This window comes from Rissa tridactyla, chromosome 7 (genome assembly GCF_028500815.1).
Source record: "Rissa tridactyla isolate bRisTri1 chromosome 7, bRisTri1.patW.cur.20221130, whole genome shotgun sequence".
Classification (NCBI taxonomy): domain Eukaryota; kingdom Metazoa; phylum Chordata; class Aves; order Charadriiformes; family Laridae; genus Rissa; species Rissa tridactyla.
In genome coordinates, this window is record NC_071472.1 from 10,142,892 (window position 1) to 10,164,670 (window position 21,779).

Sequence of the window (21,779 nt, forward strand, 5' to 3'; positions counted from 1 at the left end):
CCCTTGTGAATCTCAGTTTGCCTCCATATGGAATAGCTACACTGTAAACTAGTGTTTGGAGGCTTAATTAAACTGGAATGAAAACACGTATGTAAGAGTCTAAAAGTTACTAAGACCTGCAGGCCTTATTCAGAACCATTGATGAATTTTTCAAGTGAATTGAATTTTTCATCTAAGATCGCTGCTGTTCTAAAAACCTTAAAGTCTAAACAGATGATGTGGAAGGAGAAAACGAAGAGATTGTCTTAAGCCAGTTATTGAAGAGCATACAAATCTCCTACGTGTGGCCACCTCTGAGGCTTCCAATAATCATGCTTTGGCCAAATGTTAGTGCCCGCACCCACCTGCCTGGTCAGACACGCAGTTACCAGCACCCGGCGATGCTGAAGTTAAGGCAGGTGACAGTCTGTGCCTGCAGCAGCAGCAGAGATACTTGTTCCAACGGCAAGTGCCAGCTGACTGGAGGAACCCCAGGCTCCGGTTCTGGTGCAGGAACCCTTCCAAGAAGCTACAGAGATTTTGAAGGTACATTTTACTGTGGCTCAGCATCTGGAACTTCAGAAAACACCATAAAGCTGAAAGAGTACTGAGTGGTGCAGCGTAGTTGTACACTTCCACTGGTATTGCCGCAAATGCTGCAGCTGGGCAATCTTCAGCTCGCTTTTGAACTGGTAGCGGGGCTACTGACGTAGCATACAATGCAGCTCTGCCCCTCCTCAACGATGAATTCAGCTTCCTCAAGAGGTGAATCTGAACCTCTATAATTTTACTGTGAGACGTTCTCAAGACGATAAGTAGTTCAGTGCTCTGCCCAGCCGAGCATCTGTGACAGCAGGGAGTTGTTACAGAATGACAGGCTTCCACTGCAAGCAGCCTGGCTTCATACTCACCCAGAGGCGACAAGAAGCAAGCGGAGCTTTCATTTCATTACAGCGCAGGTTGAGAAGAATCGGCTTCCCACACTGCCTCTGTGCATGTCTGTGTTTAGAAGAGCAGCAATACATATTCAGGATTTAAAATCCTGGATTTTAATCACATGGAATCCGAGTTTAGTGTGAGGGGAAGAAATACGTTACCCGGGGTTATGGCCTGGCCTGGTGGATGCTGCTTCTCACTTAAAGCCAGCAGAGGTACCGCCATCCCCTGGCCGCCCGCACAGCCTTTTCCCCACGCATTTGTGTGCCAAACCCAGTAACCGGGTGCTATGGGAGCATCGCTGCTGGATAGTCATCAACCTTGATTAAAAAATAGTTGGAACTGTGGATAATTTTCTACCTCCCTTGGTACTTCATTTCTGTGATTAATTACTCTCATTATTAAAACTTGCAACTTTATTTTAATTGAAAAAAGAGGAAACAGTAAAATGAGGCCTGTGAGCAGTCCTCTTTCTGGCACTTCAAGCATTAGTTTAGCTCTTACGTTATTGCTGTGTTGTGATCCTTGGCTTCAAGATGGACCAAAAAAGATACGGAAAATACAACTCCCAAGTGAACTAAGATAAATTATACAGTGTCTTGAATATCCAAATAGAAAAAAAATATAAAATCAGCTATTTACAGAAACATCATTTGGCAGTGCTTAGATGTAGAGTCATTTATTTCCCCAAATACAAGTTGCAAGATTGGAGTACACCAGTGATCTCTGCCTGTACACAGTGGACTACTAGCTTTAATTTTATCTCCTGACACTGAATCTACTCATGGAGACTCTTGCTTAGCAGAAAGGCATTGCCGCATCCTGCAGCTATACTGAAATTAAGGGCTCAGTTTGTTGTGCTGTTGGAATCTACAGATAGTGCAGAAATCCAAAGGCTTTGGAAGATGAATGTGAACAGAAAACGCTCCTCTCTCCAAGAGACCCACATCCATCCTACAGCTTCCACGATGAAAGCTCTTCAGTAATTTATTATTGTACCCAGGAGTTCCTGATCTTTCCACCATCCTTCAGTCTCTCTGTCTAAATAGCTGTTTTACGTGAGAATTCCTGAACAATTCCTACGTGAAGACTGATGAAAAAAAAAAAAAAACCAAAACCAAACCATGAAGGGATCATCCCTGAGAATACACAAACCCCTGCGAGCAGCGCCTCGTCATCTAGTCCACTCATTCACCAAGACACCAGGTATGAGCAGCAGATTCTGGCGAGACGCTGCTGCGTGCGATGTGGCCACCAGCCCCACCTGAAGAGCTGGCTGAAGAGGTAGCGCCCGCCTCGAGCCCCAGGGACCACAGCCGGAGCAGCTCTGATGCCAGCTGGCTGAGCTGGCATAGGCGGCAGCCGGGGCTGTGTAGACACCGCATGAATAAACATGCTTGTGTTCATAAATTTTTTTAGAGAAAAGACTATCCTGAGAGTATGTCACCCACCACCGAAACGAGTAAGATTTGTATATCGCCTTGTACGTGCGCCCTACTTACATGCCTAATTTAGCAAAGCCGGTGGGTGTACCGGCCCCATTCTCCAGCTGTCTGTTTTGCATGAGTACCAGCAGCTATACCAAGTGGGACCTAAAAGTAGTAATACCCTTTCTCTCATGCAAATAATTTTATGTTTCTAAACAGATCTGAGCAGTTTTGCCATGTCCTATATGGCTGGGTATACCTGTACCATAGTTGTCTCCAGAGAATAAAAAATGCAACGTCCTACTTTGTCACACAGAAAAATGCTTTTGCGTGTCATACATTTCTCCCCCATAAAATGCTGTTTGGTTCGGGAGCCTACACACTAAGGTCACACTTCAGTAATCAGATTTTTCAAGAAATAAAGAGGAAGAAGGGAAGAAACTTTAAAAAAAAAATGAAATATTGGTCACACTTTAACTTGCCTTCAAAGATTTTCTTTTATTCAGATGAGTAGTGACTTGGTGCAGTGCTCCATTCGTTTTGATATGCTGTAACAAAAAGATTGGATTTTGTCATGCTTGGATTAGGTGTATGTCACTGATTTCACTCTCAGCAGATATTTTACAAGTGCACTTGCGGAACTACGTTTAAAGGAAGCTGTCATGATCTGAAAGGTAAGTGTATGCCTTAAGTTCAAAGACTGTCTCAGCTTCTGAAACAAAGAGCAGACTTACTTTACAGGAGTTTATTCAGCAGCGGATCAAAATAACTACATTTATTGAAATGCAAATTAAAGCTCTAAGCAGGCTCTGTCAAATAAAAAGAGAAAAGAAGCTCTGTTACAAGTCCTATAAATGTTATTTTACAAGCCTGGTAACACCAAACGAATTCAGGGCAAGATCTTTCTCTTTAAACAAAGAGATCCAGCAATACTGAGGTAATATCCAGATAAACTCTTAGCTCCTCCCTTACAACCAGCTGAAATGGAGAATTAAGACAGATTCTGCTTGCTGTAGGTTTGTATCGTGCTTTGCGTAACACGTATCTATACTCAGAATTCAGTGCCTTGCCTGCACAGCTCCAGTCACCAAACTGTGGGCATTAAAAATATCTTTAATTCTGTAGATCAAAAAGTAATGTAACGATTATGCAAAAAGACCTTAAATCTGCAGTAAAGACATGGTACACATTGAAGCTTATTGATTTAAGGGAAAATAACCACTTCAAAGCACCGCCCTCCTTTCTTTGAAAACTCCACTTAGAAGTTACCTCCTGATACTGCCCTTTATTTTGACAAATAGCTGTCATCATTTTCCTGGCAGCCAAAATTAACTCAGTTGTTTCTGTTTAGCAGGATTGTCATATTCATAGTGTCAAAGCATCTCGGAGACAGTTCCCAAAAAATCACCTTCCCACGAGTAGCCGTGGCATGAGACGTCCCTGCTCCTCCACACTAAAACTGAGTGGGGAGAGCCTGATCTGGTGGTTAAGCCTGACAACCATCAGCGTAAGCAGGAGGAGGAACCAAGTCATCCCTTAGCAGAATTGCCTCTTTCGTTTTGATTTGTCCCCAGGTATGAGACGAAATGGTCCCCGCAACATACACAGCCTGCGACAGAAAGCCAGGAATAGCCGATGGAGCTTTTTCCATACCTCTCCGGCTTCTTTCGCTTTCACACCAGAGTTGGAAAGCAAAGACAGTGTCCATCTGCCCTGGATTTCAATCTAGTGTAGAAAGAAAGTGACTCGTTACAGTAAATTATAACCTGGACTCTGCTTTATTTTCTATGGGCAATAACTGGATCTTCACAAACCCCAGATTTATATCTTAGTCAAAATCGCTACCTCCTAGACACAGCAATAGATCTAATGTTTTCATATTCCACGGTGAAGTTTCCAGGTTACTGTGTGTGTAACAGGTAAGTATGAAGTTTGATCATTTAGTCTACATGTAAGTCCACTGCTTACCCTACCTAGGCAATTTTGCTTGACACTTAAAGCAATTTCAATGAAAATCGTAAAACACAAATTGAAATGTCCATTCAAGTTATTTTTTTTGAAGTGCATGGTATGCAAATACGTCACAGCTTGAATTCACAAACAGCTTATCTTAGTGCCGAAGTCAAATGATTCAATTTACGAATTAGGAAGAAAGAAAACTGTCATTTTTATACAGGGCAAGGTTTGTAGACATAAATAATGTCTCCTAATATCAAAGCTGACTAGAGAAAGTCTGCAAGTAGCACTCAATGCAAATTTCCTCCTTTGAAGGAAATCTGAATGCAATTTTTTCCTTCTTTGAAGGTACACAGAATTCAATTTTGCCTTCATTATTTCACCAGCTCTAGGAAGACTGACTTTTTGAATAGGTACAAGAGGAGCAGCCTGTCTACGTTCAGTCACTAACCAGTGTGGGGGAGTAAGGTACCAGCTGGCTCAGCACAAAGTTTGTCTTTCTGTTTGCACTGAAGGAACAGGAAAAGGGTTTCAGGTTGTCACAAAAACACAGTCTCATTTCTGAGAAGGTACATCCCATTGAACCTAGTCTACCACGGTTCTGGTAGCTCACTGCATTTTACCTGAACAGAACATCAACGATCTCCTTATGCAAGGCTTAACAAATGCCTGCGCTTCTCTATTTTCAATGCTGCTGAGTTTGCATAAATTCACATGCTACTATCAAACCTTCCGTTGTATTCAAGAGGAGTGCATTCGGGTATCGTAGCGTGATGGACTTGCACTGTCTCCACTGAGAATTCTGTATCTTAAGCAGATACCTATGGAATACAAATAAAACCTTCCATGGACCTCCTTTCCATGCACCAGCTTTGATAGTTTGTGCCAAATACTGAAACACTAAGCTTACTAAAAGCAACAAGAGAAAACAAAACGTTACCCATTGCGATGTGACACATGAAAACATGAGTGAATATTGACACAGTTCTTCTTGTCACGCACTCGTAATTCAAAAGCATAGTAAGGCTTCTAAAGCAAGTGCCACCTTAAAAACACAATAGCAGAAGGTCACTGGATTCCAAACATTCTTTATTTTATATTCTCTGCCATAGAAAGTAATCGACCAGCACTGTCATCGGTGTTACTGGGAAAGAAGAACGTGGGTTTTCTTCTCCTGAAGATGTGATGCACATTAAGAAGTCAGTCCAAAATCCTGATGTTAAGTACAAAAAAGCAACTGTTTGCATTATAAAATACTGTATATACAGATATAAAAGTGTTTCAGAAAGTGTTCCACAAAGTTTCTATACTTTCAAGGGCAAATCTTCAGCAGGGTAAATAGGTCGTTGTCTTCAAAGGTGAGCGTTGGTTCATTTGAGCAGAACGTCTGAATATTTATCTTCCCATATTACAGGCGACACAGACTTTGATTTTCATCCCAGCCAGGGATAACATGATGGTCCTAGTGATTAAGGTGTTTTTTCCTGGAGCTATTAATTTAACAAGCACACTCTCTATATATAAAAATGAAACTTCAAAGAAATTTATACAACAGCTAGACTTTATAAAAATATAGATCTATATTTTTACACCAGGAATTATCCAAGGTAAGTTTCCATTTTCTTATGTCTTAACCATTAGAAATTAATTTTTATCCTTTGGAATCTTATCTATGGCTAAAGTGTAAATTAAAATAATGTGAAGTTATTAGCTGGTGAAGAGAGTTTCAAGAATCTCATTCTGTGGGTTTTTTTGGCCAGAATTCATAAACCACTGTATTCTGCAGTGCTCATCTTGTGGTACTGGACATATTACACAGTACATATTTACTTATTCCAGAATCTTGACCTAATTCAGTGTTAAAACCCAAATAAAAAACATCCCCGTTGTCCTTACTGTGGAAAAAACCCAAACCCAAATAAATAAAATTAGACAATATTTCTATTTTGCTGTACTGTGTTAGCTCTTTACTGTATAGTGGAGGCAATAATGAATAATACAGCCATGTGATGAAGGAATGTAAAACTGAATACATACTGGAAAAAGAACCAGACTTTTACAGCTGCGTGTATATATTTTTTTTATATATATCTCTATATATATCTACATTGCAGTTACAACTGTCACCTCACAAAAGAGATTCAATGGACTGAACAATCATCTCTAAACTTCACCAGCTGGAGTTCTTCAGGAAGAATTAGCTTTCAGCTTGGAGAGCAGCATTTCATTCTTACGGCATTCCTGTTAACAGAAAGCGAACAGGTAAGGACGTAGTTGCTCTTAATTCTACTAGCTGTATCTTCACATCAGCAAAACTAAACCCTTTTATTTTGAAAGATCTCCAGAGTCCAAAGTAGTCGAGTAAATGATGAGCTGAAGATAGTTCTCATTCATCCATAATGTTATTTCAATGGTAATAGTCATTAAAGTTTATGACATTCAACCCAAAAGGAATGCTGCTTGACCATTCGTCTGAAGTTGTTACAAGTAGCTAGAGCAAATCCACCTTTTTACTTATAAATTGAATAAATCTGAAATTGAGATTACTTCTAGGTGATCTGGAACTTCACAAGACAGTTTGCAAAAAAGTCAATATTCAGGGAACAACTCCAGGTCAAGAAATATATTTACACAAGTACATACCACCTGTTTACAACACCACAACCATGACTTCATTTATTTTTAAGGATAGCAAGGTTGAGTAGAAGTTCCCTCACGAGGCAGTGTCATTCATTTGTCACAGAGAATTCATTTGTCATTCATTATCATGGAGACAACAATTAACAGAAGCACATTATGATGAAAAGCTCGGGAAAGGCTAAATCGATGAAGTGTTAAACAGCGCTTTCACAGCGGTTAGAAAACAGGGCTGGTTCCTAGAGGTGTTTGTAACTACGGAGACTCTGGATTCCCTCCCTTATTCACACACGGTCCCACAAACCTCTTTGCTCCAATACCTAACTGCCCATAGATCTTCAAGAGATTCCATTTGGAAACCTAAATATACAGCTTGCTTGGTAACAAATTAATCCTTCCCCTGTAATACAGAGGGGTGCTAGTCTATCGGTGAAAAAAGAATTTCCAGAATCAAATTCAGAGTCCAAGAATCACGTGGAGATAGCCACACGAGACATCGTGAACATGGTGTGATGAGCATCACAGTCGGAAATCTCGGGCATCCATTAATGCACAACTCAAGACAAAATGGGTGAACGCTTGCCAGTTTACATTAGCAAAAATGTTCTTACCTCTTTAAATTCTTTCACTGTTTTAAAGTAAAGCCTCTGTTTCTCCAGAAGCTCTAAGTATTCATCATTCAACTGGTCCCTTCGCATTTTGTTTTCTTGCTTCTTCTTTTCCATCTGTTGGTATACAGGAAGGGTAAGAGACCACACACCGTGTAAGGCATATATAATATCAGGAACAACTATCTATAACAGACAATAGGAGACAGATGCTTCATAAATGACACCCCTGGCTTGTGCTTTAAATGCAATGAACATTTAAGCCAGCTCTTAAAAAAATATTTAAAAAGCTAATGCTGAAGTCTCAGTACCAGTGGCCCTATAGGTAGCATTCAGAATTAGACTAAGGCTCACATCTCTGCAAGCCAAGAATCTTGCTCACGGAACAATCCTACCGTAATGCTGACACATTGAAATCAATTAAAAAAAAAAAAGTTTTTGATGCAACACTGAGATCTTGTTTTGGTTGGTTGTTAGTTCTATCAAATGGGGAGGGCAGGAGACATCTTTGCCTTCTTCTACAGTGCTGTGCTTGCTGAACATATGCCACATATAAGAAATTTCTTTTATCTTTTTGCCAAAATTGTGACAAACATAACTGAAGTCCCTAAATGTGAAGAGTGTTGATTCTTATTACAGAACAGACTGCCTTCCTCTCGGGGTACCTCTAATGAAGTTCTTCCATCACAGCACCACAGACAAGTTTGCTGCTAGTCTAGAATGTCAATTTTCCCTCCCTCCCTCTGGTGCTAGGGCACAATCACATCAAAAGTCCTGTTGTATTCCCCTCCCCAAAAATTATTTTTGCATTCTCTCTGACAGGCTTTCGTCTCCTAAATTTTGACAGGGAAAAATACAATTCCCAAAACTGCAAATATCCCCCAAAGCCCAACCAAGCAGGTAATTGCACAGCAACAGAACTTGCTGCATTTCTAGACTGATGCATCAACGTTGATCTTACCGATTCTTAAGCCTAAAAGAACTGAGCAGATCCCAAACTTTCCCTTGAGCATGAACACCGCTGCCAAGATACGTCTCCTTTACAAAGGCAGCTACTGTCTAACATCAGGGAATCTCTCCTAACGTAACTTATCAGGGCCAGCAGGTTTTTAAAGTTATGCTTGAGGAATAAAAAGCATCAAATGTGTTAATGCAGAAAAAAAGCATTATCACATGCAGCCTGTTCCTTTAGAATGAGACTTAAACCAGCATTGCTAGAAGATCTAGGAACTAGATTACTGTGAAGAGATAAGGCCCTATTACTATCCTTTGATAAATGCTTCCTTTATGCACGACCATGACAAATCTTTCAACACGCTTCTCTCAGTAGAAAGTGTCCGGCTCTGTCCTCAGAAAGTCTCACGAGTCTCTGTTATCACACAGAAACGCTTGTTTGCGAGTTACTCGTTCTCAGTAACAAGTATGTCTGATTTCTCCTTAGGCCTTTTTTACAATGCAGTTACAATATGATGGGCTTTGAAAATGAAAATTTCTCTTCAGGTACAAGGTGTAAGGTCTTCAGGGCTGTACAGAAAACAATTAAAGAGGATGTACTTTAATTGTGAAACTAACTGTGAGCACTTCTAAGGCGCTGCAGACAGAAGTCAAATAGGTAAGACTAATAAACCATCCCAGGGTTGGTTTACAACTAGCCGTACAACTAGACTGTCGGTTGAAAAAGACACCCAACAGACATTTCCTAGGTGAAGAATAAGAAAATCTGCCCTTTTGTTGCAGAGCTGTTCCCCAAGGAACCATGTGAATTGTTACAACTTTCTTAGCATCCATTTGCTGTCGGTATCTTCACCAGCACTGAGAAATCAGCTACAAGAAGGTACCAAATGATTATCTACTCCATCGCTAACAAGTGTTTTTTTTTTTCTCTCAACTGAGATAAGCTCAGCTATTTCGTTCAGAAACTTGTTTTTCTCCATTAGTTGTAACCACTGCCTCCTGCTGATCCAGACACCTACACCTAGGAATGAAATGCCACTTGTGAACTCTCTCACACAATACGCCAGTGGCCAAACTGCCAGTGCAGAAATACAGCACAAGTGACACGAGCACCCATCAGAGACACTGAAATGATTCTCCCGAAATAATGAGCCACCTGACACGATAGCTCCCATTCACTTCCTTATCTGCACGTGAAGCAGCTGAAAGTTTTGATTCCGCTTGAGAATATAGTAAGAGAGTCCAGAATGACTTTATGGACTTCGAAGTTTTAATAGTTCAATTGCAAGAACCTGAAGTAAGTCACCCATTTCTGTGTGCATAATAGAGGCAGACAGAAAACAAATCACTGAACTCCAGGAGAATTTCTATTTGGGGCAGTTGCTTGCTGCAGCAATTAAAATAACATTCCTCCAAAAGAATGAAATGTAATTATCTTCAAGCTCATCTTCTCACTAGTCAGAACTGCACTGTTCTAAAGTATTTTCATCATCTCAATTTGATGCTGAGTCACTCATTATGTCAGCCGCCTTCACAACAGAAAGATGACCCATACTTACAACCACTAACATGGCTATTCTTTCTGCTGTCATTTTGTACTCTCTGAAAATAAGAAGTCAAGCAAATAAAAAGAATTCATTGCAAAAAAAAAAAAAAGCAATGAACTAGCCACCTATTCAAACACAGCAGTCTATAGTAAGCGTCATATATTTTTATCGTAGGGTTTATTAGCGCAAAAGAGCTTATTACAGCCTGAGATCCATCCTGTTCTGTTTTTCTATATACACATGCTTATCGTATTTTGTACTTGACGTTTCTATTTAGCTATGGAGATAAAACAGCCCAATACCTGGACACACTGCATTTTCAGTGCACATTCTAGTATACGTTGATTTATTGTCTATTATACTTCCATTTAAACTCAGATAAAGAACAGCTATAACCTGCTACCAAGAATTTTCTGGCTCTACAGAGAAAAGAATCTCAAAGCCGCTTTACGGGACTTGGGAAAATATGAGTATGTTCACATAGGAAAACAAAAAGTGTAAAACAACACAATAGCTACAAGTTAGTAACTACCATTATCAAAAAGTACTTAAGCCTGTCCCCACTGTATGCAAATATGCCTGTGGACAACTTTACTTGGAGCCACTGTTAGACCTCATGCTTGCATTGCCCCAACACAACACAAGTCCACTGGGGCTCTGCTTTTACAAAACAGCCCTCGAATGTTACCAGAGGCAGTTTTGTCTTCTCTGAATGAGCCCTGGGGCTCTGCTCACCCACAAACCCCTGTCATTTGCTGTGTGGACACAACACACTCATCAGCAACGCTGAGCCTTTCCAAATCAGGTTAAAAACAACAAAAAAACCACCCAAGTGGCTTCAGCAAGGTGTCAGATGAGCGCTGCAGCTGAGACGAGGGAAGCTGGTGGCTGGGACTCCCCGAGGTGCGGTTGAGGCTCTGCAGCAGCAGAAAGCAGCTTCAACCACCTCCAGCTGCCTGAGAAACCGTGCCCGAGGTCTGACTGCGCCCACACAATCCAAATGTAAGAATTGTCACTGAATTAGGTGACATCCAGCTGTTTCAAGCATCTAAATCTGCGAATAACCAAGTTAAGGGGTATGAGCTTCCCGCCCAGAGAAGTGTTATACTCCGTTCTACTCTATTCATTAACATTTCAGTGGTGAGTAGTTTCTTATGGATGTGAAAATAAGTAATAAGTAAGTTGCTTGCTTCATTTGCACCTCACATAATGGATTTCTCCACGCATAGTTACTATCCAAGAGGCTTTTCTGAAATAATTCTCAGGTTCTACCAAAGAAAGTGAGAAGAGTCTCAGACCTTCATCCGATTCTGTTTGATGCCTTCCACAATCTGCTCCATCTGCCGTAAAAACTGCTCACGAGAACCAGAAGATGCCATTGCTCTGGAAAGAAAAAAGAGATAACAACTGTCAGGGATGTGGGACAGTGTGTCCCATCTACACCTGTCTTGCACATTTACCCATGCCCAAGAATTCACATTGCTTAGTGTTCTATGTAAAAATTCATCTTTTTAATCACTGATTTCAGGTAACAGCAGAGCTCTTCAGCTGGTATGAACTATCAGAGAGATGGGAACAGAGACTACAGAGCTCATCACAAGCGTTCTCCCTGGCGGTTCAAGTCTGTTCCTTTCTTGCATGTGCTGTACAGAAATAAATTGCTATTAACTAACAAAAAGCACAAACCTTTATGAAAAGCAGCTGTTGTGAATATTAAGAAGGTGAGCAGAGGACTAGTAGATGAGTAAATATTCTAAAAAATAATTTCATGCCCTAATAGGGAAAGTCCAGAAGCAATTTTAACATATCTTAAACAGATTAAGAAAAATAAAACAAAGAAAATACACCCCCCCCCCAAACACACACACTCCCAACAAAAAAAAAACCAATCCAAAACCCAGCTGTCACCAAACACAGAAGGACACAAGTGTAAAACAAAGCAAAGAGATAATTAATTACTCTGGAAAACAAAAAGCAGCTTGTAATTTCACAACAGAATTATAAAAAAAAAAATAATAGGAAGAATTGTTTAAAACTATTAAACGGCCATCTCCTCCCCCATGACTCTACTGAATTGTACTGTTGTGACAAAAATTCATACTAGATTTTTTTTTTTGTGAAGTCAAAAAAAACCACAGAAAAAGTAAATGCCGGCTGCATCATAGACTAATATTTGACCTTGAACTTCCAAGGGAACCATAATTTTACCTAAAGGCTTCACACGTCATCAAAACCTTTAAATACAGGGTTAGTCTATAATAAACATGTCTGAAATATGTTTAATGTTTTGTACATAATGTAATAACCACAACGTCACAAAATGAAGAAAAATATTTAAATTAATGCCAGGAAAATTATGACTGAATGATTTGTTTCCACAACTGCAACCGAAGAGGCAGATATTAAAAACATATGTTGGCTATAAAAGTTAGGTAATTCCAAGTCTTTGATTCCCTAAACATTGGCTTAAACAGAATTAATAAACTAATTTATAGAGTAGTTTATAGTATATAGCAGTCAATAGTATACAGTAGTTAATAAAAAATTCTAACAATTTTTTACTCTAACTCATGCCCACTCCCATTTTTCCAACCATCCATGCTACTCATTTCAACTATCCAGAGAAAAATGAGCACTACTTACTGATGAAAGTTGTCGTGAATAGAATTCAGTAAGTTAACCTGTGAAACAGGAGGGGGGAAAAAAAAAAAAAAAAAGAAATTATACCTTTGTCCTTTCTGGTATGAGTTTTCACAGACAACAAAATTAAATTCAAGTTAAAAAAATTGACTCTATAGATGTTGCCCTGACAAGCAGTCAGCTCTAGGAAAATCACAATGAGCTTGTTTTCGGAAGGGAATCCACAATCCCTCCGTATTAGTAAAACCTATCCCAGTGGAGGAGCCACAGAAAGCAGGAGCAATTTTGGACTACAACTGCAATTTTTAATTTTACTGATGCCCAATTATACCACTGAGAATCTTCCAGCGTGATGACTTTCTAAACCAAAGCGACGAAGTAAAACGGTGTATACAACTGTTCAACACGTGTTGAAACTCGACACACAAGTAACTTACAAGTTATCATCCAGCGTTCAACAGTGACAGTGCGCAACCATATGCTGTGGTTACGTTAGGTTTGCATAATTAGTCTTGTAGTGATAAAGCAAAACAAACAGTTTCACTTAGGCATATCCCTGACTATGCTTACAAGCCAGACAGGATAGCAGATGGAGAAATAGCTTTAAAAAAACCAACAACCCACCAAACAAAACCAAGAAAACCAAGCAATAACTCCCCAGCGCCCCAGAAAAATAAACCCAGACTGTATGAACAGTACGAAGATGCTGGCTTTGATGCTCTTAGCAGCAGAGCTCTGTCAAGAAGCTGCAACTTAGCTCAGCAGCTTGAGTAATGCATTGCATCAGAGGGGAAAAAAAACCCACCACAAAACAAAAACAACCAAAGAAACAAAAGACCTCCCACTTTTGCTCCCGAGACTGGAACCAGTATCCCCACACAATACTGTGCAGACTCTGGGAGCAGTGCAGGACCAGCAGGTGAATTGCTGCACTGCTGTCATTGTGCAGCTGAGTTCTACAGGTTTCCAAAACAGCCATGCCTCATTACTCACTTTGCTTATATGTATTTTACAGGCTGTTAAAAGATTGAACTTCTAAAAAGTATGGAATGGCATTTCACATGCATGACTTCTATTACGAGATACTAATATTGCACTCAATCAAGACAGAAATAGAAATTTATAACATTACAGGAATATTTTGTTGCTCTAATCAAACTATATATCAAATATTTTCTGTGTAACAACCTTTGATTTTTTTCCTTGCTTTCTATATATTGCTGAGAGCACTAAAATTCACCAAGTAGCAATTAATGGGATTCTCTCTCGTCTTGCAAGTCTCATGTGGTTAAACCTTCCGAGCGGTTTCTCCTTTTGATGAATATTTGAAAGCGTTCTGTACTAAAAAAACCTAAGCGTTGCGAACAGAATCACTCGCCCCACTGCTGTGGAAAGCTAAACTCATCTCTTTCAAATTCCAAACCTTCCACCTGCAGGAGACAGCGATAAGCACACGCATGGCAGAATCCGCAGTTGTTCCTGACCTTCCTTTGAAAAATTCAAACAAATTCTGAACAGACTGCAAAGCAGCTAAGAAGTTGCTTAAGAATTCCTGTTACTTTGAGGAAAGAAATTATTGCGTGACTCATCAATATTTGCCAAGTCCGTATCCTTGCCTCAAGGTATTTCCACTAAGCGTGCATTTAAGAATGTAATTACAGTTTATACCGCAAAACATTCAAGTCATGAAAAGCAATACTGCACAACTATTGCACAGTGAGAGTGCTGATGTATTACATTACTGACAGTAAAAGCAGCGTGTAAACCCCCAAAATAAAAAAAACATTATGAAAAAATGACTTTAAAAGCATTTTAAGAGTGAATCCCAAAATATGATTAAAATATCAACCATATCCACGGAGACCTTTCATGTCAGAGCCATAACCTTTATAGCCAAAATTCCGCTGTATAGCAACTCCTGCTATTGTTATTTTAAAACAATTATGTTCAGCGTATGTTATGAAAGGGTTGGTTTTGGGGGGAGAAAAGAAGGGGGGGGGTTGAAAGGAGGGTAAAGAAAAAACGCAAGCATATTCCAGAAATCTCTGTGAGGCAGAGATGCCAAAGGCATCTTTTGTACATTAATAGATAATATTTACTTGCTGAAACCTTGGTTCTAATATTAAAAGCAACACAAGGAAACCTCAACTATATAATACATTTAACAAAGTTAAGCCTGCATCAGAAGATACTCAGATCTCTCTCTTGTGACTGACATCAAGCTAAAAGAAACCCTCGATCAATTTATTTGTCTTTTGAAATTATATCCATGTAAGTGAAGCTTGGAACTGAAAAAAAAAAAAAAAATAACCAACCAAAACCCCCAAAAGGCACTGAACTGTATTGGCAAGAGTACTCCCAATTTAAACAACAATGAAATACATCTGCTCTGTATTGTCGGCTGGTTTTTATGTGTCTATTTAAAAAAAAACAAAACAACTCTGTATGCTTTTTAAATTTGCAGGCTTGCCCTCAAACAAAATAATAATAATAAAAAAAAAACAGATCTGTGTTAAACTCTAACCTAGGGGAGAGGTGAAAGTAATATGAATTCTATAGCTGCTACTTCACACAGTATTTTAAATCCGCACATTCTTATCTGCAACCTGTTGCATTATGTATTGTGAATACATTTCACCATTTGGAATAAGAAAATAAAAACAATAAAAGACTGCAGACATACAAAGCATGTGATAATCTTCTTACAGACACAGGTAAAGCATTTGCCAGGGCCACTGGCAGCCGTTACAGCAGCCACTCTTGCAGAGGGACGCCAGTTGTACAGCTGCGGCTCCGGAATATTCCGCATGCAACTGACATTAATTGGCATCATCCCTGTTGGTTTGTAAGAAGTTGATGTTTGAAAAACTTTCAAGGAAAATTCTTAATGGTATTTTCAGGAGACAAAAAGGTAAGTTATACCACTCATTCCACAATAATTTATTTGAGGATCTTGGGGACCATCAGGTAGAATCATATAATGGTTTGGGTTGGAAGGGACCTTAAAGATCATCTAGGTCCAACCCCCCCGCCATGGGCAGGGACACCTCCCACTAGATCAGGTTGCTCAGAGCCCCATCCAGCCTGGCCTTAAAAACTTCCAGGGATGGGGCAGCCACAGCTTCTCTGGGCAACCTGTTCCAGTGTCTCACCACCCTCATGGTGAAGAACTTCTTTCTCACGTCCAGTCTGAATCGATCCATCTCTAGTTTTAATCCATTCCCTCTAGTCCTACCATTACCCGACATCCTAAAAAGTCCCTCCCCAGCTTTCTTGTAGGCCCCCTTAAGATACTGGTAGGTCACTATAAGGTCTCCTCGGAGCCTTCTTTTCTCCAGACTGAACTACCCCAGCTCTCTCAGTCTGTCCTCATAGGAGAGGTGCTCCAGCACTAGAATAATTTCTAGAAAGAGCATTCTTGCATATTAAACTGAAACCTCTCCCAGAAATTAGGTATTTCTAGAGCACATGACAATCACCACCGCAGGTTAAATTTTGGTAAGATCCTGCTTTGTACTGATCACTGACCTAACTCAAAAAAATATATATACACACCAATAAAAAAGCCATAAGGCTCAATTCAGCACAGAACCTGAGATGTTTTTACAGATATAATTTACATGTGTTGTTAAATCACCTAGTCACAGAAGTTACTTTTGAATTTATTGTGATGCAACTTGGATTCTGACATTCATAGAGCGGTACAAAACTTTTCTGCACCAGAAAGGGCCAGATCTACCCTGAAACTGCCGTCATACCTTAAGTTACTTATATCAGGATAAATGGAGGAACGTTATAGTTTAGAATGGAAACAGTATTCTGGGTGGGGTTTTTTTCCCATCATCCTGGCCTCCAGAAAATCTGTAAGGAAGCCCAGTCTTGGATGTTTGCCAAAGGAAAAAGATATGATATCTCGGAGTAAGGTCTGCACGGAAGTAGAACGTCTGTGAGCTTTCCAGACTTACATGGAGCACTTTTTAAGGTTATCAAAACAAAAGCAGCTAAACTGTACTCAGTTACTGTAGAACTAAGTAGGGGAATCAGGAAGGGATGAAGTTGTTTCCTCCCCCCGCAGTTCTTGCTCTTGGACATGCCTAATGCTATTCTAGCCTGAAGGGCTGTTTGCCTTCAGTTGTGTTGTGGCAAGCAATGGTCAGGATCACATGCCCCCCCTAAAAAACCTACATAAACGACTAACTTTTCTGAATTGAAAAACTGAACATGATCTAGCACATGTATTAGAATCAGCTGCTTAAGGGAAGGAAATGGTCGCTCATCTTCTTCAAAGACAGGAGGTAAAGTGTCTTTACATAGTCAGAAATTTGACTACTGCTTCTCTCACAAACTAAACAAATATGTCTAAGTAGTGCAAAACTAACTAATCAGTTCTTGTTTTATTAGAATAAACAGAGAACCCTGCAGTATCAAAACATTACATATTTTTAAAGTAATGTAATAATTTTTATCAAGTCTTGACTACTGCTGTTTCTCTACTGAAGCCACATGCTTGTCATTGCAAAAAAGAAAATGGAAATCACTCGATTAAGTCACCCCAAGAGCAAGCCAACCTCTACATAGCAGGGAGAGAGGGGAGGGAAAAACCCATGAAAAGTACTTTTCTGAAAGGAGATTTCGCTTTCATGAAAACTGCTCTTCCGATCCTGATCCAGTAAAATCAGCAGTGACTACAGTGCAGGCAGGCTCCGACCTCGAGAACTAACGCTGTTGTTGCTGACAGCGGCTGGAATTTGCTCTCCAAAGTTCCTGACTGTAGCACCGGTTCATAACTGTAGCACTGGTTCATAATAAAAGATATTGACCAAAAAGAGAAAAAGAGGGTAATTTGGTCCTGTGATACCAAGACAGAGATATTTGCTAATCAAATGTTACTTATATTTTGTGAACACTTCTTTTACAACACAGACCATTTCCCCCTCAACATTAGAAATATTCTTATAAATTAGTTGTTTCATTTTTACTTACAAAGACTGTTAACTGTGCTCTGACACGACCGAGTATGGTGAAAAGCCTTTATCTCCTTCTCCACAGACTGAATATTTAGAAAACAGTAATAACATTTTCTTACCTCCTTTTCCAAATATACTTTCTTATCATCCAGTGTATTATAAAGAGTAAAGAACTGCTTCGTTTCTTTGTGAGTTGCTGAGACTGCAAACAAAAAAAGGGTAGAATAATAGAAGAGCATGAGGTGAAATGGAATCTGTAAAAATACTTCATAGGTTTTATATAACATACTTCCCACTATCAATAACGGAACACAGTCTTTAATACATTCTGGAAGAATATTCCCTCCACATGTAAATCTCCAGTGGGGTTTGCAGCTATCGGATTTTATGAGAACACCACAGCTCAGTGTTTAAATCAAGCCTCAACTCCTGACAGTCCTTTACGCGAACACAGGCTGGCACTATCAGCTGTGCTTCCTTACCGCTGCCTGTTCATCCTTCCTTCACAAGCTTTCCCCTCGCGCCATGCAGGCTGCTGTGCTGCTAACGCTCGCCCTCGCACAGCTTGCCTACGGTGGTGGGGAGGCTCAGGCCAGGGCAGGGACAGGTGGGAAACAGATAATCTGATAGTACCATGTGGAAAAAGAGCGCATTATGCTACATATGTTGCTCAAGAAAAGCTTTTACCATTTTAAAGCCTTTTTTTCTCTTCTTGCAGTTTATTCATGCCGATAGGATTAAATATTACTTTCTTTTTAAATAATACTTTCTGGTTTAGGTGATTATAGCAGCTGTTGGTCATAGCACGGTGGGGACGGTAAGGCTCAGACACGCATTCCCTTCGGGCCCATAAGATGATGGCTGGTACTCGAATCTGCTACATGTTCATCTATTCTTTAGTTCTTCAGCGCCTAGGGAAACCTAAGATATTCCTGATTCCCAGGGAAAGAGTTCAACAGAGGAGGACAGCTGGCGAAAATTATATTAAGTACTGTCTAGAATCCTGAACCTGGAAAAAACATACAGCTTAAAAAAGATAAACCTGAGTGAAAGAGTGAAATCATGCCCCTTACGTTAAACTCTAAAGACTAACAAGTTGCCATCTATAAATAAAACCTTTCCTGAACTGATACGCTGGACTAAACTTTTGAATGGAACCACTTACAGACAGCATGACCTCCTCCCCACGTCACAACATCATTAAACACCCAAATTTTTAAAGGAAGTCCAACTTTTGATTTGTACAATTCTGTTCTCCAGCTGAAGCCCAACAGCAACCCACAGCTCAAAGTTCAGTGTTTAGTGACAGAAATCCAGCAGCGTTTACTTCTGCAGCAGCGAGATGTTTGGGACCAAAGAGCTTGCTCATGGCCACAGTGTGATTGCGACACATGCTCTGCACAGGCTGCCTGTGGCCTCCAGAAGCACGCTGCGTTCTGGGAGCCTGAAAGCCCCCAGGAATTCAGGAAAGCCTGGGACAGGTTGACAAATTAGTAAGGACTATTTTCAGCATGTTCCACAAAGATTTTCCAAATGCTGAAATCAGGCTGCTTCTTGAAAAACTGCATGAACACAAGGATCACCAAGAGGCTTACTTCAGATGTGCCCTCTTAATCAGTTTGCTTTTTGCAGGACTTGCTGCTACCAAATGGAAGAGGCCTTTCCCAAACCATTTCCTTCATGCAGCTCTTCCCTCTCTTGCAGCAGCTCTGGTAGTCACAGATCTTTAGTGAGTGGATTCCACGCACCAGCCCAAAAGAAAACTTGTCAGGATTTCCATTGGGTTAGAAAGTTGTACCAGGTCATGGAGCCTTACAGGCACACATCAGAGCCCATGTAAGGCAAGACAGACAAAGAAAGAGGAGGAAGAAGGAGCCAAGTGGTTCATTGATTCTCTTGAAACCACAGCTTAATGTTTTCAAAGCAAGAGGTTCAGTTAGATTAAAAACAAAGCAGGGAATATTGGAACTTAAAAGAATTCTAGTGTGGAATCACAGAATCACTGAGGTTGGAAGCATCGCTGAAGATTGTCTTGTCCAACACCCCTTGGATAAAAGTTCAAATAAAACCCAGGTTTTGGCAACTCTGAAGATCACCTGAATCTGGCTAAATGAAAAGTCTCTGAAAAATACCACAGTTCACAGAAGGACTTGCTAGAAATTTTCAGCTTATTTTTCCAAAAGCTTAGCTTGTACAATGCAGGTTCCCGGCCACGACCGAGTAGTGTGTTATCCTAAGTTGCTACACGTATTTTGCACTCCAGAAAACAAAGTCCCATCAAATATAAAGCATCTTAAATCTACACCCAAAGCTGCACAGGTCTCTTTGACCTTAATCTTTTTGTACTTCAGACACAGATAAAGCCTGCTCTTCTGAGCAGGCAGATGCTCTGACCATAGATTATTTGTCTGGATTCACTTAGACATCACAGGGAAAACAATCTGCAGAAAATTTAGTGCAAGACAACAAAGTTGTCTTTATAGCTGGACTTGATTAAATAAACTGCATAGCACATCAAGATGTACTCACTAAAGGAGTACATCTGTTCCATGCACTGGGTTAGACAACGCACATGGAAGAGAGCACACGACCACGTCACCAGAGATGCCTCATAAGGGCAAGGGATTTGAATCAAAGTTGGATGACAATTTTAGAACTACTCAACCTTCAAGAGCTTGGTTCACACACATATTTAGTAAATACAGAATATTTTTAAAACATTAGCTAGTTCTTCTGGATAGATATTATTTTAGCTTATGCTAATACACAAGCTACGTTAAATATACACCAGTAAGTATACTGGTCTGTTACCAGTTTAATGGAACAACTTTAGAATTTTATTCAGTTTGCATTCTCTGTACCATCCATGCACAGCAAACACATACCTATCCAAAATGTCAGCCAAGCACATTTCCCCATTTTATAACTTTTTATCATAAAAAAATAAAGAAAATTCGTACTCTGAGCCTACCAAGATATTGCAGGGTACTTATAAATCAAAAATGAAAGAAAACAATCCCTTTGACGTACTTTGGGACAACACCTTCAAGAAATTGCCTTTACTTTGTAGTTCTTGATGTTGTTTGGTTCAGATGCAGATATCTCACGTCAATGAAAACAATGAAAGCCATCTAACCTTAACTGCAATTAATTACACATGACTCAAATTTACAGCAGCCTCATTTGTAAGAAGTGAATTAAAGACTTTCTAAACACACTGGTTATTAACCTAAATGACTGAACATGTCGCAGACAAAATTTAGTCCAGAGATCTTGCGCATCGTTTCACTCTCAGGAGAATTCTTATAGCCAGCTTATAAGGGCTTGAAAATAGGGTGTATAACATGAGTATCAAAAGACCCTTAAAATACCACAAAACTAGCAAGTGCTGTTGTTACATGTTACACGCTCAAAATGCAATTGCCCTCCTCTCAGGGCTTTAGCCTTCAGCAGGATGTTCCTGCTTGATATACATACCCTGACTGTAAAGTTCAATAAATCTCTTCTGATACTGTGTTAGCTCAGCTCGGCTGGGTACTTCATCAATCTTGCGTTGTAAAATGGCTATTTCTCTGTTTCTTCGTGCCTGAATAGAAAGTTAGGAGGGGAGAAAACAAAGCCTCTTCTTGTTCTTTTCTTAAAATGGATGAAGCCCCCCCAGCAATATTTTGTTACTAAAGAAATAATTTAAAAAAAAAAAAAAGCGTTGGCTGAGGGTCAATGTTTTTTGTAATTGATTTGTGACAGAAAAACTTTTTAAAATTAGAACAACAAAAAGAAGTATTAGTAGTTACAAGACAAGAAAAATGTCAATAATTTTGTACAAGAAAATTTACAAAGAGTTACTCACCAATAACAGCCGTATCTTTTGAAGTTTATCTTTCTCAGTTTTGTACTGCTGTTCTATAATCTTATTCGGCTCCTAGAATTTGAGAACCCAAAACAATTGGGTATTACAGTCGCACAAGAGCTGCAGTTGCAAAAACGTGCCAATAGGATTTGATCCCAGTATTTGTTTATCTTCCATTTAATGGCTCCCACAATAACACCACCATTTGCTGGAGGTTTTTTGTCTTTTTTTTTTTTTTTTTAAAAAAAGATTCATATCTGCATTAAAAAACTGACATC

General features: G+C 39.7%; 1 protein-coding gene across 2 annotated transcripts in view; it reads right to left on the bottom strand.

The window, feature by feature from the left end:
- Positions 1-4,310: 4,310 nt before the first annotated feature.
- Positions 4,311-21,779, bottom strand: part of CCDC93 (coiled-coil domain containing 93) — a 51,726-nt gene continuing 34,257 nt past the window's right edge. Inside the window, exons 17-23 of one of the 2 annotated variants that reach the window (XM_054209198.1) lie at positions 21,502-21,573; positions 21,129-21,237; positions 17,771-17,853; positions 12,688-12,725; positions 11,343-11,451; positions 7,547-7,660; positions 4,311-6,539 (exon numbers count right to left, since the gene is read on the bottom strand). In XM_054209198.1, coding sequence (XP_054065173.1) covers positions 6,486-6,539; positions 7,547-7,660; positions 11,343-11,451; positions 12,688-12,725; positions 17,771-17,853; positions 21,129-21,237; positions 21,502-21,573 — 579 coding nt within the window. In that variant the 3' untranslated portion in view covers positions 4,311-6,485. The remainder of the gene's footprint in view (positions 6,540-7,546; positions 7,661-11,342; positions 11,452-12,687; positions 12,726-17,770; positions 17,854-21,128; positions 21,238-21,501; positions 21,574-21,779) is intronic. The other variant, XM_054209199.1, reaches the window with a different exon arrangement.